The sequence below is a fragment of the Zingiber officinale genome, chromosome 4A, assembly GCF_018446385.1.
Source record: "Zingiber officinale cultivar Zhangliang chromosome 4A, Zo_v1.1, whole genome shotgun sequence".
NCBI classification, from domain to species: Eukaryota; Viridiplantae; Streptophyta; class Magnoliopsida; order Zingiberales; family Zingiberaceae; genus Zingiber; species Zingiber officinale.
This window is the reverse complement of record NC_055992.1, coordinates 63,207,729-63,227,950: the sequence shown is the minus strand read 5'-3', so window position 1 is coordinate 63,227,950 and position 20,222 is coordinate 63,207,729. Positions and strand designations below refer to the sequence as shown.

At 32.9% G+C, this 20,222-nt stretch overlaps 1 protein-coding gene across 2 annotated transcripts in view; it reads right to left on the bottom strand.

Annotated features, from left to right (window-relative positions):
- Positions 1-20,222, bottom strand: part of LOC121969958 (proteinaceous RNase P 2-like) — a 42,631-nt gene that overhangs the window by 10,316 nt on the left and 12,093 nt on the right. For both annotated transcript variants that reach the window (XM_042520292.1, XM_042520293.1), the window contains exons 2-4: positions 10,019-10,120; positions 9,729-9,904; positions 7,983-8,103 (exon numbers count right to left, since the gene is read on the bottom strand). In XM_042520292.1, the coding sequence (XP_042376226.1) occupies positions 7,983-8,103; positions 9,729-9,904; positions 10,019-10,120 (399 nt within the window). The remainder of the gene's footprint in view (positions 1-7,982; positions 8,104-9,728; positions 9,905-10,018; positions 10,121-20,222) is intronic.

Genomic DNA, 20,222 nt, shown 5'->3' with positions numbered 1-20,222 from the left:
CCTAGATCCACTCCGAGCGCCTGGACCTGCTTAAACCCGATCCGCATTCGAAGGTGCCTCCAGGGTGCCCTAGGCACTCCAGATGGTCCGAGCGCCTGGACTAGATCCGGGCTCCCGAAGTCTGAGAGCCTGGAATTTCTCCAGGCTCCCGGACCACAGTCAACATCCAGTTGACTTTTCGTTTAGGTCTTCCACTTCAGCTCCCCTCGCTTAAGTAATTTCGGCCATCCGGAATAAGACTCACCCGAACCTATTTTCCGACCTTCTCGAGCAACCTTCCGCTCTAGTTTCTTGTCCCTCAAAACCACCGCGCGCTTCCTTCTCGTCTGCCAACGTACTCTTCCGCAGCACCTCGTCCCTCGGACGCACCAAGTCTGTCGACTCTCTCCTGTGTCTTCCTTCTCGCTAGCTGCGTCTCTCGTTCTACCTCCTGTCCTAAAGTCCTGCACACTTAGACACAAGGACATCAAAACATAACAGGACCTAACTTAATTTGGTTGATCATATCAAAACTACCACAGGGTACTTACATATTAATTTTCGCATGGCATGGGGTGTCGAATGTTGACATAAATGGATACTTGTCGACACAATTGACATGATACATAAGACATTGTCTCGGTGCCCAATAGTATCGAATTTCGGTAACTTATCGGAACGATATGTTTTAACTATTTGGCCTAACACAATATGAGATTTTAAACCATGATTAAATCTGCTAAGAAATAATAGCAATATGTTAAACGTTGTTTTAAAATAAAATGTTAACTTAGAGAAATATGTGTTCCACCATGCTTTGATGATGATCTATATAACAAATTTATAAGACAAAAAATCTTAAGTGTAGCAAAATATTGATCATAATTGAAAATTTATGCAGACGTAGTATTAACAAAGAATCTAGGTTGACCCTTCGACCCACTAATAGACTTAGATTATAAAATCAAAGAGAATGCAACTCATTTTCATTCATTGTAATGGATGATGCTTATTATAAAGTCAAATTGATTGAATATAATCTTGAATGTAAGAAAATTTTGAAGGATTAACCAAAAACAGACTATCTCAAGTTAAAAGGCTAGTATATTATTGAAAAGTAACACCTACATTGACAATAACATCCAGAGCTCCTACCTCACCTACAATCCAGAGTTAAAAATTAAGCCTATTATGAAAATCATTTGTTGAGTTAGAAGATCCTTTTAATAATGTGATCTTGATTGGTGACGACATGAATTAAATCAAGCACAGTGGGAATCAACTAAGAAGATTTCTCAAATTATTTGTCCACATAAGCTAGTTGAGAAGAGTTCTCAACTTGTTCTTTTGTCCAAGTGGTTATGGCAGGATTGAGTGATCTCTTGATCAGCACCCCACTAAATTTTAGGGACATTTAGTGATATACATGATAGAGAAACAAATTGCATGGTAACTGCAATGTCACATGCTTTTATAAAATCCTTTTGTGGAACTTAAATCCTGGAATAGTGGGAAGTGTTGATATACATCTTGGCTTGTGTGCCTAGACCAATAAAGTCGAACTTCATCAGGGTTATGGGTTTTGCATCTAGGCCACATAGCGTTATGTCCTAAAGTCCACAGAACCACATGCACCTTTAGTTCTTGGCATGTGATGTTTGTAGCTTGGATGAAGGATTAAAGGATAATTAAGAGTTAATGATATTGATTAATAATTAATTGGTGATGGAGATCAAACACAAGTGTAACATCACATGGATGAGATTTAGTCTCATCTAACAAACAAGTTATTATGATCAAATGGATGAGATTTGATCTCATCTAAGTTTGTTTGGCTTATATCTGACTAACTAACTAGATTTGTTATGCTTATAACAAAGTTTATTATTTAGCGAACTGAATTAGTTACATTTGTGCGATTAAGATTCAATCTCAAGTTGGAACTGAATAATCCTAGTAGCTTGTAAAATTAGGATAAACCCGCCAATATTGATACCAAGCCCGGATGAAAAAGGGCAAGGATTGCGCATTAAGTTGCTAGCCAGCATGGACTTTCAAGCAAATGTTCAATGAATGAATTCATCAAACTATTGTGTTAATGTTAGGTTGTTGTCAAGAAAAAATATATTGCAAGGTCCAACTGTAACGTCTCGGTAAGAATCGCTACATCTCCATGAAAACATAAATATAGTGTTAAATGTGCAAGAGTTCTTACACTATAAATTGGATAAAAATAAATACTATAAGAAAATTAACTGTCTAAGATCTGGAACATGGAATCCAAGAACGTTCAATAGTATACAAACTCTAGATTTTGGGACACCTAGGTGAGGTATTACAAAACATTTCGTCAACTGAAATGATTTTAATAGGAGGAGATCTAAATAGACATATAGGAGTATAAAATGAAAAATAAAATAGGGTGCATGAGGATTATAGGTTTGGAAAAACTATATTGAATTTTACGATAACATATGACCTTATATAAACTAATACGTTTTTTAAAAAAAGATAAGAACACTTGGTCACGTTCAAAAGTGGAAATAATAAATCGCAAATTGATTTTCTGGTTAGGAAAAAAGGATAAAAAGATCTGTAAAAATTGCAAGAGATGGAGAAAACTTAACTACCCAACATAGCTTAATAGTGTTGGATATACGCCTCAAGCATAGTATCAATGGAAGAAAAATATACACAACTCCTAAAATTAAGTGGTGGAAATTAAAGAATAAGAAAAAAAACATATTTAAGGAGAGGGTAAGAGCAGACATTATGAGAAATATACGGCGACATGAATACGACATAAGATAAGATAGTATCAAAGTTGAAAATAGTAACCAAGAGTAAACTCGATGAGTCAAAGGGACATATATCACCAAATAAAGAATTTTGATGGTGGAATAAAAAAATTAAGAAAAAAATGAACAGTTTATAAGATATTATATACATATAAGAATAAAGAAAACTTAAAAAAATATATAGTAGCTAAGAAAGAAGTCAATAAAGTAGTGAACGAAGCAAAAATTGAAACTTTTAAATACTTATATCAAAAATTGAATATGAAAAGGGGAAAGAGATATTTACAAAATAGCTAAAACGAGAGAGAGAAAGACAAGACAAGAGATCTTATCCAAATAAGATATATTAAAAATGAATAAAATATGGTACTAGTAAATGATGAGGAAATAAAAAAGTAGTTGATGTCTAGGTAAACAAGGTATTGAATGACTTACAAAGTTATTCAACTTGATATTAATAACTAAAAAATGTCATATAAGTAGAGGTAAGTACTCTATTTCCCTTATATAAAAATAACGAAGACGTACAATATTGTGCAAACTCGAGAATCAAAATATCGTGTCGTATTGCCCGACACGAGCAAAAAAATTCATTCAGCTCGCTAACCGAAATCGGCACCGACACACTTGAGGTACCGCAGCCACACAGGCATCGCGCGTGCATCACGCATGCCACGCGTGGGCCTCCCGGTCATCACGGAGGCCACGGGCAAGCCTCGCGGCCACCACGTGGGCCTCGCGCTGCGAGACCACGTCCAGGAGTCGCGATCACCCGGAGGCCACTCATAGACCACATGCTATCGTTACGGCAGCCGAGAAGGCCTCGCAGCCACCTCCTTGCCGTCGCGAAGGCCTCACACGATCCTTGCGATCGCCACCAAGGCCACGCGCAAGCAACGATGCCGCCACCGTCGAGGCCACACGTAGGCCTCGCGACCACCATGGAAGCCTCGCTGGCCTGATGTTCGCTGGTAGAATGGAGCAACGATGAAGGCGAAACAGGAACAGTGCTTTTAATTAAAAAAACGTGCATATCAAAACCATACCGACATAGCACATACGATACCGAAACCTTATCGTTCCAATGCAGGACCGAAACCTAGGCACGGGCAAAAATTTTAAACCTTGTGCAAACTATAGGGGTATTAAACTAATGAGTCATACCATAAAATTTTAGAAAGAGTAATAAAAAAATGACAAAGGATACTATGGTGATCGAAAATTAATTTGGATTTATGTCTAAAAGGTCGATAATAAAATATTTGCATCTTCTTAGACAACTAATTGAAAAGTATTAGAAATAGAAAGACTTATGATATTCATCAATTTAGAAAAAACTTATGATAAAGTCCCAAGAAAAATTTTATGGAGACTTCTAGAAATAGAGATATTAGAATAGCATATATTGAACTAATTAAGGATATGTATGAGGATGTAATAATAAGAGTAAAGACTTCAAGTGGATTAACTGAAACGCTTCCCATAAAGATAAGGTTACATCAAAGATTATCTCTAAAATTTTTTTTTTACACTAATCATAGACGAACTCACTGGACACATCTAAGATATAATATTGCGGTGCATGTTGTTTGCATATTATTTTAGTAAATGAGAGATGTGACGCAGTAAATGTTAAACTAAAATCTAAGCAGGAAACGATATAAGTGAAAAGTTATCTTAATAGAGTAAAGACAGAATATATGAAATTTAAATTTAGTAATATTAGACGCAATGATACAATTGTTAAAATATGTGATGACGAGTTATCTGTAATTAATAATTTTAAGTATTTAGAATGATTTTTGCAAAAGGAAAAAGAGATTGAGAAAGATGTCTTACATAGAATACAAGTGAAATTGTTGAAATCGAGAAAAGAGCGTCATGTGTTTTTTGTGATCATAGAGTGCCTTTAAGACTTGAAGGAAAATTTTATAAAACAGTGGTTAGACCTGCTATGTCAAATGGAGCTGAATATTGAATTATGACTCGAACGCATGAGCAAAAAATGAGAGTTGCAGATATGAGGATGTTAAGGTGAATGTGCAAACAAACAAGGATAGACATAATAAGATATGAAAATATTTTTTAAAAAAAGTCGAGTTGCATCTATTTAGGAAAACTTCGGGAAACGCATTAAGATGGTACGGACATATACTTAGACGATCAATAAATACTCTAGTTAGGCGATGTAAAACTATGACAAATGTACATATCAAATAAAGAAAACCAAAAAAACTTGATTAGTAATAATAAAATAAGATAAATTTATTTAAATATAAATGATGACATATAGGAGATAAAGCTCAATGGCATATAGTCAACCCCACCTAGTGGAATAAGGCTTAATTGTTGTTGTTGTAGCTTGTAGAGTTAGGATCTTATAGAAGAATCTTGTGTGAGTTGTATTAATCCAATTGGGAAGTTTAATGGTTAGCTAATGGCAAAGTGTTCATAAGTGTTCATAGCCTTAATTAAGTGCTTCTTCCTAGTGTTGTTTCATCTTATCTCCACCCTATTAGGTTGTTGACCTCTTCATCACATGAGAAAGCCTCTCCTTCCTCTTACACAAGTGGGACGATGCTCCGGTTACCACAAGACCGGCCATGTGGAGTAAAGATAACTCACTTCTTTGCATGTCTCCATGAAGGTAATTTATTTTAGTGTATTTACCTTCTTCTCAATCTTAATCTTAGGGAACAAATGTCAAATTTCAAAAATAGTTTCGCTACGACAATTTGTTTCATTTTGTACATTGATTATGTAGTCAATACTAGGAGAAGCTTTGAGTTGAGTAATGATTATTATAAAAACATTTACTAATGCACCCCCTACATTTGAAGACAGCAATATAAGGTATATCCATGCATTCATTAGCCTATAAATCTCATAAGGAAATCTATAGAGGGATTTACATTCATTCTTATTGTGAGTACAGTTATAATGTTATTTAGTCTTTCAAACTTATTTAACCAATAGTTCAATTTTAAAATTAAATTGTATGCCAAACCATTACAAGATATTCAAACTTCCATGTTTTTTTTATGTTGATTTTATCATAAGAGAACTACACACACGAGTCCTTCCTTTCTAACTTATTGGAAGGGACCACAAAAAAGAGAACAAAATCACAAAGAAGCTACATCAGCTCCTCGGAAATTGGAAGCGTACTCCAAGGAATGAATGAAAGAAGTCATGCTCAATGAACTTCACAAAGCAAACACAACTTTTGTTACAAACAACGACCTAAGAAAGTCCTAATAACTTAAGGTCTAGTCTACATGGTGAGAGAGAATCATATGGTTCCAAAATTAGGGATCAATTTAGAAATTCATTTTAAATTTTAGGATTTAAAAAATTCTAGATGTTTTTTATTCCTAAAATTTGTTAGTTTTAAGAGATAAATTACACCTTTCAGAAGTCAATTGGTTATAAGTTTTAAAGACAAAATAGGTCGTTTTAAACGACTTGATCTTATTTCAAGCTATAAAACGAAGCTAGAATCTAATGCATGGTTTAAAATTTTAAACTGTGTCGAGGCGGCACGAGCAGAATTGATCGTTCCACCCAACGACACTAATACTAGCACCGCACAGGCACCGTGGATCGCAACTATTCTGCAACGACCTCCGTAAGGTTGGTTAGGGGTCGCGATCTTGCGATGACCTTCGCAGGTCACAAAGGTTGTTCAATCCCGCAGCGACCTACACGAGGTCACGATGGCGCCGCAATCCCACGACGACCTCCACAAGGGCGTCACAATCCCGTGGTGATCTGGTGGGCTTACGGAGCCACCACAATCCCGCAATTTTTGTTCCTTCTTTTAAAAAAATTATTTTTTTGTATTTTTTTATTAAAATTTTTATTTTTTATATTTAAAATATACCAAAACCATATCGGCATGACACAATACCATATTAAAATTATATAATTTCAGTCATAAACTAGAACTCAAATACAGTTCGAAATTTTAAACTACTATCTCATTTCAGATTTCTACCAATGTTGATACAAACTGATTTGTCTACATCCACCAGCTATGTCAAGATAGCAAAGGGGAATGAGAATTTTCTTCCTCTTGAAACTCTAGGTAAGTCTCCATCTTCTTCTCGTCCATCCTAATAACTAGTGTCATACCTCTCAATAAGTCTTCTCTCATCGTCTTCTTAATCCTCCCAATAATCAATGCCACTAACACCATGTGTCTTCACACTGGCTTAATATCACACCATCTTTGTTCAAGCAAGCAACAAATTGACAAGGAACAAGACATTAAATATGGGTTGTATGTAATGTATGTATCCTTTGTTATATGTATTGGTTATATCTATTTAAAAATATTTTATATGGAATTATCAATTGCATAAAATGTTAAATTTAATTAAGTAAAAGATCTAATTTTTAATTTTTATTGTGTGATTATATTTACTAATTTGAAATGTATATAGTAGATATCAACACATCATTGACACGTGATAATATAATAAATGTTGATCTAATTAGTTATTTTTTAACACCATATGCATCAACATGCTGCATAAGGATTAGGCCATTAATGAATTAACCACGCACAGCATGCAAAGATTTTTTAAAATAATATTTCTCCCTAACGTCTTCTCTATTTTTCTATCAAATGAAGATCATATTTCATTTTATAAGCACATAAATATTATTGAATTGACTGCATGATATATCATCAGAGATAACATTTTATAAGAGAGGTTCAAAGATTAGTGGAAAAAAATAGATGAGCTCCACATAAATTTACTTGGTTAAGAGAAAATTGTCATCTACCAAATTAGCCAAAAATGCATTGACTATCCTGTATTAATACGCCACTGTTTTTTCTTTTAAAATGGAAATGTCAATGCAGTTAAATATAGACTACTGAAGTGATGTAATACATTTGCAGGATAAAATAATTGACCTGTTGAGAACTAACAATATAAAGTCAGCCTAATGACTCTGGAAGTTTACATTGTGGATGATAACACTAGCACGAGTGAATATAAACAATTTTGTAGAGTTGAATGACAAGAAAAAATCTGAGTAGGTGAGCCCTAGTTAGGCTTAATACAAGTTGCTCTTCTAATAGTTATAGTATTAGTGCAGATGAAGACAAACTATGAGGAAACCATTACAAAGTTCATATGACAGAATTGATATCATTGTTAGTAAACTACTACTGTTCAATATGAGGATGGATACCTGATGTCTTTCTTTCCACCTAGGAAAGAAGGATCTTCCTAGCAGCTCAAATATATGATCTCTCATTTCATCATTAGTCACAAGCAAACATCCAAGTTTAACAGCTGCATAAAGCCAATACCTGGTTCCAAATAATGTAACTTTGTAACAACAAAATTGTGTACAAATATATACTTAAAAGTACGCCAATTAGGAAGAAATAATTGCATTGTAGAAAATAAGTTGATTAATTACATAAAAAAACATCACATAAAAATTTGAATTGTTGACAATGTTAAACAACACTCTATATTTAGACTAAGCTTATCTTAAATTGTTTTTGTAATGTTTTATATAGATTGTACTGAACAGTGTCATTACTATTTCTACTTCACTAAGTTTATTTTAAGTTGTTCATATGGAGCCTTGTAGAGTTATAACTTGCTCCCCCTACATAGAGATCCATAGCTGGATAGAGGCTACTCCAGAGAGTAAAGCCAGTATTTTCTTCTTTACGATCAGAGCAAAACCATGTTATCTTCTGATGTTTGACTAGGGGAAGATATACGTAATTAGGGGTTAACTGGGATTTTACGGCTGAACAAAATTGTTTATAAGCTGATATAGTGATTTTTGAGTTCTATTTGGCAAAAGTTTGGGGTGAGATTAGATATTAACAACAGGCACAAGGTTTGGATTTATTTAATTTCTCATTTAGCCTAAGTTTGGCTTGACGACAACGACAACAACAATAAAGCTTTTATTTCACAAAGTGAGGTCAGTTATATGGATCCTCCTATGTCATTTGGTTCAATCTCTTACTATATCCTCATCTATATTTAAATAAAGTTTATCATATTTTAAAATTACTTACCAAGTCTTCTTTGGTCTCTCTTTCTCTATTAATGTGTGAATTTGTCACCATCTCACATTGACTAAATGGGTCATTTATTGATCATCTAAGTATATGTCATATCATTTTAAACGCGTCTTTCGAAATTTTTCCTGTGCAATCCCGACTTTCTCTCTAATACTCTCCGCACATCGACCTTAACACCCTCATCTCTGCAACTTTCATCTTCTGCTCGTATACTCGTTTCATAATTCCAATATTAGCTTCATATAATATAACAAATCTAGCAAACGTTTTGTAATACTTATCTTTAAACTTTAGAGATACTTTGTGATCACAATGAACACAAGACCAAAGTAGACTAGGTTGAATTGAACCCAATTGGCTAGGTCAAGTTGGGTTAGGGTTGTTTGGATAGTAAAATACCCCTTCCTTTTTATCATTGTAAGAGACCTAAATGTCTCCCCTGTACTCTCCAGTGCAATATGAGTATGGTCAAAATCATCTTCTCTCCCTTGATTATTCCTCCTCTCTCCCAAATGTATTGTGTTGCTAACCACCACAAAGGATTGTGCGTTAATAATTACCTATCGTAGTTGCCTGGAGTCTACACCATTGTTTACAACCAATTCATGGATTGTCAGAGGAGTAGCACTAATATCTAGCTAGTAGGAGACTATTAATAACACAATATCTGGCACACTCATCATTGCATGCTCAAACACCTTCTCTCCCTTGATACACATGGGATCATTTATTTTCTTTTAAAACCACTCTATATTGTTGCCTTTGATACTTACCATTGTTAATAAGATAGCACAGTATTTTGCACTATTCAAGTATAATTAAATAGACCACTGATGATAATGGCAATGCACGACACAAAGGCAAACTAGATTACCAAGGATCCATACCAATCATCATTAGATCCGCTTGGTGTCATGTACAATGCTCCTTCAGATCTCCATGCATCCAACAATTGCCTGTTGTAAGGATCTCCCATAAGTGCTTGAATACGCTTATTATGTAGAATAATAAGTGGCCATTTCTTCTTGTTTCTTCTGAAAATCTCACTAGCTACATCATTTAACTGCTCTATTTAGGAATACGACACAAAAGTAAATATCGAGTATCTAAAAATCGACGTAAGAAGAGAACTTGAACATGGTATATTCGAATTGCAAAATCAGAATAAGGAATAAACCTGAGACAAACTAAATCCGCCATCTGCAAAGTTCTGCTGATAGAGTGCAACATTGGCTCCATCAATAATAGCATCACATCCCTTATTATCTTCCAACCATTCCTGGATATTTGGAAACAAATATAAGAAGAAAGAAAAATCCTCACTTTTTGGCATTTTTTTTACTTCTCTTTTTGGGAAAATGTTCCTCCAAAAATTTGTACTTGGTTGATAAATGCTGGAAGTACATATGACCATATAGAAAAAAACAATATGCAGTAATTAACTTAGCATGATGTTATAAAATGCCTCTGGACATCACAACAACTAGCAAGTGTTACTATCTTTTAAGAGTAAACTGGGGTGCCATTTACTTTGATTTCATTAAAAAAATTACTAGCATGGTTGAATTTGGATTTATTCTAAAATTTAGGTTTTGTATTTTTGTAATATTAAATTTTTTTAAAGTTTTGTATGTTTTGAAAAAGAAGTTTGTTATAAACCTTACCTTTAGGAGACTTGTCTTTATGATGGCTTATAAAAAAAAAATGGATCTCCATGTAATGAACATTCTTTAATTTATGATATAGATACCCTTAGTGAGTTTTATAAGTTTGAGATTATCTACCTACTGCATCAATTTGGTATCAAGTTCTTGATTTAGTTTCTATACGAATTTTGAATTGTTTCCGGTTAAGTGGAGTTCTTGAGCCCTACTTTGTTTGATAGACCCACTAAAATTTACAACTATGATGTATGCGTGCCTTGTTCCATTTGTGCCATGGTTGTTAGGTCTGCAATCCATCTCATGATCCTATGGTTCAACTTGACCTAAACAATCCAAATCTTAATTACGATCTTAATAAAGCTAGGATCTCATGAACCTACAATCCAATCTTATACAACAACCCTTCCACTCAACTCCACACCATGAGCATCCCATTATTCGATGATCTATGGGATTTGTAGGTAACTATTAAGAGTGGTGCTACATTTCACTAAAAAGTTTGATTCAAGTGCAAATTAATCAATATCCAGAATTTGAACAGGTGATTGTGGAAATTGCTTTCTATCCCAATAAGGAAACGAGGCCTAAGGGACGAGGCAAAGTTCTAAAAATGTTGTTTTTATTCCTGAAAGATATATATGTTATTTTTTAATAAGAGAAGCAATAGAAAAATAGAAAAAAAAATGACTGATTTATATACCAATTTTATTGAAGATACCTATTATTATAAGTTATAAAAAATCATCTATTAATCATATTGATATTATTGTAACAAAAGGTCATATTGCTTACCACAAGCAACCCAGATTGTCGGCCCATTACAAGGTTCGAGCAGGTAAATCACAAGGGGGCATTTTGCCCTAGCGCATTGGTGCTTTGCATGGGGGAGGTTAGGGACCGAACGAGGTATTTTGTTCCCGCTGGGAATTGACATAAGACCTATTGGAGCAAACACTCATGCAAATACTAACTGTGCCAACCTGTAGGGCAATCATATTGATATTATAAAGAATATGTAGGTAGTATAATTAATAATGTTAGTGTTAGTGAGAGTGTAACAAATAATTTTCCTCTAACTATATGAAGCAATATAGCAGAAGGATAAAGAGATACAATCCTCACCCAAAGCAAGCTCTAATACCTTTTAATGTAGCATAGCGGAGCGAACAAGGATACAAGAGGAAAGCTGCCAATTCTCACCCAGAGAAAAGAAAATTTCAAATTGCATTTAACTCTAAAACGCGATCACTACATGAGATCTAATCCCTTTTTATAGTTTGAGGATGCTATCTATTCTTTATAAAATAATAGACTTGTCTAACAAAATCCTAATTTTTCTAATAAAACCTAGCCGACTTTCCTAAAAAACTTTTTTAAAAGTTCAAACTAACTATAAAAATTAACGACTTAAACAACTTTTAATAAAATTAAATTCTTGACCGCATTATTCTCCTCAACCGAAGAGAACTCGACTCCGTCAAATGGGAAGGTGGAGCAGTTTGAAACTGAGACAACTTTTTAGCTAAGTCACAATGTTAATTTATCTCTTCGACCGTTTTCTTTTTTGATGTCAATGTGTTGGGAAGGTGGAATAATAGTGAAGTGGAGGCTCCTCTTTTGCCAAACCAAATAATTGTTGGTTTGTTTCTTTAATTATTACCTTTTTGATGCTAACATAGTTCCTTGTTTGCATTATTCTCCAGCTAAGTCACAATGTTAATTTATCTCTTCGACCGTTTTCTTTTTTGATGTCAATGTGTTGGGAAGGTGGAATAATAGTGAAGTGGAGGCTCCTCTTTTGCCAAACCAAATAATTGTTGGTTTGTTTCTTTAATTATTACCTTTTTGATGCTAACATAGTTCCTTGTTTGCATTATTCTCCTCCACTTAGAGAAACTCAACTCTTGACCAGTTGGTGTTCTTGGATCGTCTTTTCTAAACATAGGGAATAATTGCTTTAGTAACCCTGTATTTTAACTCTGAGATATCTTCTTTTAGTCGTCCTTTCCAACGAATAAGAAAACATCTAAGTTTATTGTATGACAATAATAGTGTCCATGTCTTTGTTGAAATTATATAATGTAAAGGTGATAACAATGAGAATGATTCCGTAAAACCTGTAACAAAGTCAACAAACGGAGACGAATGTTTGAACTTCTCCTAGTAATTCTTTGGATATCTCTTCCAATGAAAAAGAAATAAATGCATTTTGTTTCTCTTTTTACATTTTAACTTTCAAATATCTTCTTTGGTCGTCCTTTCTAACAAGGAAACATCTGAGTTTGTTGTATGACAAGAATGACGTCCATGTCATTGATGAAATTATGTAATGTGAAGGTGACAACGATGAGGATGATTCCATAAGGCGGTAACAAAATCAACATACGGAGACGAATGCACGAACTTCTCCAAGTAAATTAGCATATCCTCCAATTTGAAAATTGAACTTGTGTTTAAATAAGTTGGAAAGTTAAATAAACAAGCCTTATAATAAATCTCTCACAATATCACCAAATGAAGTAAATATGAAAGGATTTGTCAAGTGATTTGTAACTTTTTAAATTGTTATCTTGCATTACACTCTTTAGTTTCTTCATTTAACTTATTTTGATAATTATGAAAATCTAAGTAATGATTATTATCAAGTCCATTAACCTTAAAGAGGTAAGTCAACAAGAGATTTTTCTAAGGTTAAATTATTAAGAGACTTGTATAAAGTGTCATCGGAGGACTCTTCTGGATGGTCATTGGAAATATATTTTACTAAGGTTGAGCAATAACCAAAACTCTTGATGATGATTTTTGAAAATTGACTCAAGGAAGCTGATGGTGGTAGGAGATGGCAATAGATAGATAGAGGATGTTTTGGAAGAAACAAATGTTGACGATGAGAGAAGAAAATCTCAATAAAAGTGGTAGTGGAGAAGATGAAACAAAGTTGCTCAATATGACAAACGGGATGATGGTGGTGGGGGAAAGAAAAGTGATGGTTGGAAGAAATCATAACAGTTAAGATACTCACGGGAAAATTTGATCTCCTTTACTTGTAATCTCCTATGTTATAGGTAGTTATTGTGAGGAAACAAAGATAACGAAAGTGATGGTAATAAGGAGCTGATGATGCACAATGATGATCATAGAGTTAGAACCCCGAAATGGAAAAGAATAAGGACTTGAGGTTGGTTGTGGAATAAAACAGTAAACGGTGGAGATAGCAATAGATGGGTGGAGGATGCAGTGGAAGAAATGATGTGTGATGATGATGATAAGAAAATGTTAATAAAAGTAGGGATGGAGAAGATAAAGTCACACTGCTTGATGATAAAATTGTGGTGGGTGGATTAGTAGCACAAAAGCAGGAATAACAATTGTGTAGAAAGGAAATAAGGCGTGGATGAAATTATGACAAATATGGTGATGATGGTGGGAGAAAAAAAAAAGTGATGGTTGGAAAAAACAATAATAATTAAGATGAATGGAAAGTATTGAATACCGAATTAGAAATTTGGCTCTAATACCAATGTAGCACAGCACAGTTGAAGGATAAAGATACAATCCTCATCTAGAAGAAAACTCTAATACCTTTTGATGTAGGAGTGAACAGAGAAACCATCCTCACCCACAAGAAAGCTATCAATTCTCACCAAAAGGAAATTGCAAATTGCATTAACTCAAAACGTCATCAATACACGGGATCGTAATCCCCTTTTATAGTTTGAGGACGCGGCCTATTCTTTATCAAATAAGAGACTTTTCTAACCAAATCCTAATTTTTCCAATAAAAACCTAATAGGCTTTCATAAAAAAATGAAACGACTTTTTTAAAAGTTCAACCTAACTATAAAAATTAACAACTTAAAATAACTTTTAATAAAATTAAATTCTTGATTGCCTTACTATAGATTTACACCAAGAGTTAGTTGTAAGTTCTTATCATTTAAATTATACTAAATGAAGTTAAGAAATAAATATTCTTGTCATATTTTTACATTATTCTATTCATCGAAAATAAGTATTATATTCCTTGTCAATCTTGCTCTATAAATCAAACGTTTTAAGATATATAAACTAAATTTGAATATATGAAATGCAATTTTAATCATCATAAAAGAAATAAATGAACAGTAAAAGATGGAACATAAAAAATTCAAATAAAAGTTTTAGATGATTTGAATTTATATTGCTGAAGATATAATTCCATAGAAAGTTGAAACCCAATTAGTTTAGAGTTTTATATGGGCATTGCATGTCATTAGGCTAAAAGAAAATTTTTTATAAGATTATATTTTTTCATTTTCTATTAGAGTTTTGGGGAAAAAATAATCTGTATAGATAAGAATGCTAAGATAAATCCATGAAGAAATTGTCAAAACTAGAATGATCCATAACAATCAAGTCTTATCCCACTAAATGGGGTGGGATCCTTCTACGTCATTGGGCTCTATCCGTTACTATTTCATCATTAATAAAAAAAAAGATAGTCCAGTGCACAAAGCTCCCACTAATGTGGGTTCCCAAGAAACGATCTATTGTACACAATTTTATCCTGTTTTGCAAGAGGTTGTTTTTGATACTCAAACTCGTGACCTCTACGTAACATAGTAGCAACTTTACCCCTTTGCCAAGACTCCCTTTTTATATCATTATTTATATTTATATTTCATCTTATTTTATCGTTGCTAACCAAGTCTTTTTTGGTCTCCTCTTTCTCATTTGATATGCACATTCGTCATAGTTTCAAATCGTGTAACTAGAACATTTATCGGTTATCTAGTATATGTTCATACCATCTTAAACATGTCTCTCGAAGTTTTCCCTCAATAAGTGTAATCCCAACATTCTTTTTAATATTTTCATTTCTTATGTCATCCTTATATGTTCCCACATCCACGTTAACATTCTCATTTTTACAAATCTCATCATCTGCTCATGTGCTCGAGTTATAACACAACATTCAGTTTCATTTTATAAAATTTTCCTTTAAGTATTCGAGGTACTTTACAATCACAAAGAACACTAACATTCTCCTCTATTTTAACCATCCCGCTTTTATTTTGTGTAAGACATCTCTCTCAATCCCTCCATCCTTTTGCCAAAAATGATCTTAAATATTTAAAACTTTCAATTACATACAACTCGTCATCACCTATCTTAACAATTGTCTCATTACATCTAATATTACTAAACTTAAATTTCATATACTGTCTTTACTCTATTAAGCCTAAAACCTTTCACTTCTAGAATTTCTCACCAAAATTCGAGTTTAGCATTTAATACATCTCATCTACCAAAATAATATCATCTACAAACAAGAAGCACTGCGGTACCATATCCTAGATGTGTCTAGTGAGTTCGTTCATGATTAATCTTAAAAAGATAGGGACGTAGAATTGATATTTGATGTAACCCTATCTTTATAGGAAACGTTTTGATTAATCCATCTTCACTCTTATCAATACATCCACATACATATCTTTAATTAGTTAATATATGTTATACTAACACCTCTTTTTTTTAGAAATCTCTATATAATTTACTTTGGAACTCTATTATAAGCTTTTTCTACATCGAGAATATCATATGTAAATCTTATTTCTATTATCAATACTTTTCAATTAGCTGCCTAAAAAGATGTATAGCTTATATTGTTGACTTTTCAAGCATAAATCCAAATTGATTTTTGATTATCATGATTTCCTTCTTTAGACTTTTTTCTATTATTCTTTTCAAAAGTTTTATAACATGACTCATTAGTTTAATACCCCTATAGTTTACATAATTTTATATGTTTCCTTTATTCTTATATAAGTACTTATGCTAAATTTATATACTTATTTAACCTACATAAATTTCTTAAGTTAAACTTTCATTAAAAAGTTTATGAAAATATCAATTTCATCGTTCTTTTATTACCTCATCATCAATAGTACCCTATTGCATGTATTTTTAACACATCTTATTTGAATAAGATCTCTTGTCTTCCTCTCTCTCTCTTTAGCTTATGTAAATGTCTCTTTCCCCTTTTTTTGAATTTAATTTTAGATATAAGCGTTCAAAAGTTTTATTTTTAGCTTCATTCTCTGTTTTCTTGGCTACTGTATACTTTTTTGAAGTTTTCCTCGTTCTTATAAGTGTATAACCTTATAGGCAATTCATTTTTCCTTCACTTTCTCTTGTACTTTCTCATTCCATCGTCAATATTATTTTGTAGGTCCCTTTAAAAGTACACTTTTGGCTACTATTTTCAACTTTAATATCTTCTTATCCCATGTCGTATTCGAATCGCTGTATATTTCTCCTAATACTTGTACTCCTATACTCCTTAAATATATTTTGTTTATCATCTTTTAATTTCCACCACTTAATTCTAAGAGTCGTGCACATTTTTCTTCTATTGATACTGTACTTGAGACGCATATCCAACATTGCTAGCAAATGTTGGTTGTTAAGTTTTCTCCAAATAACCTTACAAATCTTTCTATCTTTCTTTCTAACCATAAAAAAAATCAATTTATAACTTATTATTCACACTTTTAAACGTGACAAAGTATTCTTCTCTTTTTTAAAAAAGCATATTAGTTAGTATAAGATTATATGTTATCGCAAAATTCAATATAATTTTTCATTCTTCATTTTTTGTTCCAAACTCATAACACTCATACATTCTATAATATTCTTTATTTTTCATTCCAACATGCCCATTTAAATCCCCCTATTAAAATCTTTTTGGTTGGCGGAATGTTTTGTAATACCACATCTAGGTCATCCAAAAGTTAGATTTTGTATTGTCATCTAATCCTACTTGAGATACATATATGTTAGTTTCTTTTGCCACCACACAGTTATAATCCTATCCTTTTTTAAATTACTACTTTATCTTTTAGCGAACTATCTACAACAACACCTACTATATTTCTTATTTTAATCTTCCCTTACCATAATTTAAAATCTGAATTCTCTATTATCCTTATCTAAACTCTACTCATATTGTCTCTTATACACGTAAAATATTAAAAATCTCCTAATCATCGAATTTACCTCCATTGTACCAATATTAGTGTTCTTAAATTCTATATTCCAACTCTTAGACAATTAATTTTCCTATAATATTTGTTAAATTTACACTTAATAGACTTGCAAAAATTTATTAGCGATGTGTTCAAAGCATTAGAGACCAAGTCAAACAAGAACCCATCATACATTGACATGAAATGAAAAGACAATTAATGAAAAGATATATCCCAACAAGAATCTAACAAGAAGTTAATTTTTGAAACCATTACTTACATGTTAGTTCTCTTGTTTATTTATTTATTTATTTATTTATTTATTTATTTATTTTTGATAATCTAGGTATCTAGCTCTTCGAACCGACAAACACTAGTTCTCTTATAATCCATGAGTTTGTTGCTAAAATAAAAGAAATGTGTTCAAATAAACCTCTTCACAACTCAACTTTAGAGAAATCCTCGAAAAATATTTTAGAAAAGTCCAATAATATTTTAGATAAGCTCTTTAATAATGCAATATTAGAAGCTTCTTTAAAGTCTAATATGCCTAATACTCATCATGACTTTAAGTCACATAATATACATTGGAAACATTAATTATTTTAAGATAATTGATCTTGGAAAGCTTTTAATATGAGAAATCTCTTATCATAGAAATTCTGATATAAAAAATCTCTTTATTTAGAAATATAATATTTTAATTTATTTTTTTCTATTTTTTCGTTTCTACGTATAATCAATATACAAGGTATATATATATACCCATTGTTATGCATAAGAAAATAAGTGAGAGAATTTCATTCCACAATTCTTGACATGGTATCAGAAGGCTAGGGTATTGTGCCTCGGAGTTTTTTAGCCTTCGTTGTCAACTTTTTTCGCTCTTTCGTCAGCTTTCATTGTCAATTTATTATTAGCCTTTATTACCAATATATTTTCTCTTCTTGTTATATCAACTTTCACAATTGGTATTTTTAATATTCTATGATGTCAAAGATTGCAAAAACAAACTACCTCCCTCAATCTGATGAAGGAGAGATAAGATCCCATCTTCCTATCGTTGAATTATAGAATATTCACCACTCTTACAAACTCAATGGACCAAATTACTAAAATAATCTCAATTGGTTCATACCTACCTAAAAGTTAATGGAAAAATTTGACATCTTCTTGATGTAGAACCAAAACAAGATGATCCAAATTTTGATGCTTGGGATGAAGAGGACTCCATAATTATGTCCTGGTTATGGAGTTCAAAGGCACCAAAAATTAGTAATACGTGTATGTTTCTCACCTCTGCAAAAGATATATGGGATTCTCTTCACCAAACATATTCGAAAGCCAAAGATGCTGCCTACCCATATATATGAAGTCAAAGTAAAGACCAAAGTTGTTGTACAAAAGAAAAAGATCATATATTTCTCATCAAAAAATAATATACTTACATGTAGGTATTTAAATACATAAGGAGAGAAAGAGAATCCTATAATTATAATGTGTCTATCAATCATTAATTACAATCAATCACAATCTCTATAATCAAGCTAATCTAAATCAATCATAATCCCAACAATTAAGAGAATCTTCGAAAGTATTCAACACTCCCCCTTAAGCTGGAGCATATATGTCAATCATATCCAACTTGTCAGTTTCGAGAATTGTTTTCCTCCTAATGCTTTAGTGAAGACATCGGCAACTTGGTTGGATGATAATGTGAATCAAATAACAATTTTTTGGCTCATTACACACTCACGAATAAAGTCACAGCCAACCTCAATATACTTAGAGGGTGTTTGGTTTGGGTGATTTGATAGTAGACTGGAATGCAAATGGGTTTTAGACATTGGATGTTGTTGTTTGGTTTATAAGCTCGGATTAGGTATCAATTCGTTTTTCAAATATCAATTCATTCTTCAAAACTTTTACCAAGATCTTCTAATAAATCAATATATGAAAAAAGACAATTTCTGCTGCTGCTTTCCCCATTTGACTCCCTCTTAATTGCCACACAACATTCCTTTGCATCAACCCTTTCCTTCTCTGCTCTCCGCCAACCCATCCCTCTCCTCTCCCTTTGTTGCACTCTCCCTCTCTAATTCTATGTGAGACAAGGCACCTTAGTCTTTTCCTGAACATGTTCTTGGTTCCTTCGAGCAACGCACTGCCAAAGTTTTGATTTTTTTTCGGCTTTGTACTTCGACCTTGATGCATTCCTGGCACACGACGATGGAAGATGGGAAAGGGGGCTAGCTGCTGATGGGAAGGGATGGCGGCCAAAACAAAGAGGAGGCAACGACGAATGGTTGTGAGCTACTAACCTACGACAACTTACGTCGGAGAGCCGACAGTGTTGTCACACATGACGTGGTCATTCGTCCATCATTAACGAAGAGGGGAAGGAGCGATGGCTTAGGGAAAAAAAAAGTCTTTTATTAGAAGAAAAATGAAATAATATTTTTTTTGTGAACTCCGCCCGTGGTGTGAAGAATCAAGAATGAATTCTAAACGCACCACTCTACTTGGGTTTTGTCCATTCTAAATTATTTAGGAATGATTCTAAAATTTTTATTCTCAAACACATTAACCAAACACTTTATATTTCTATTATTCCATTCCCTCAACCCAAATCCCTAAACCAAATGTCATCTTAGTCCTCTCATGAAAAATCGAGTTACTTGCAATGTGAATAGCTTGGTTATCACAGTAC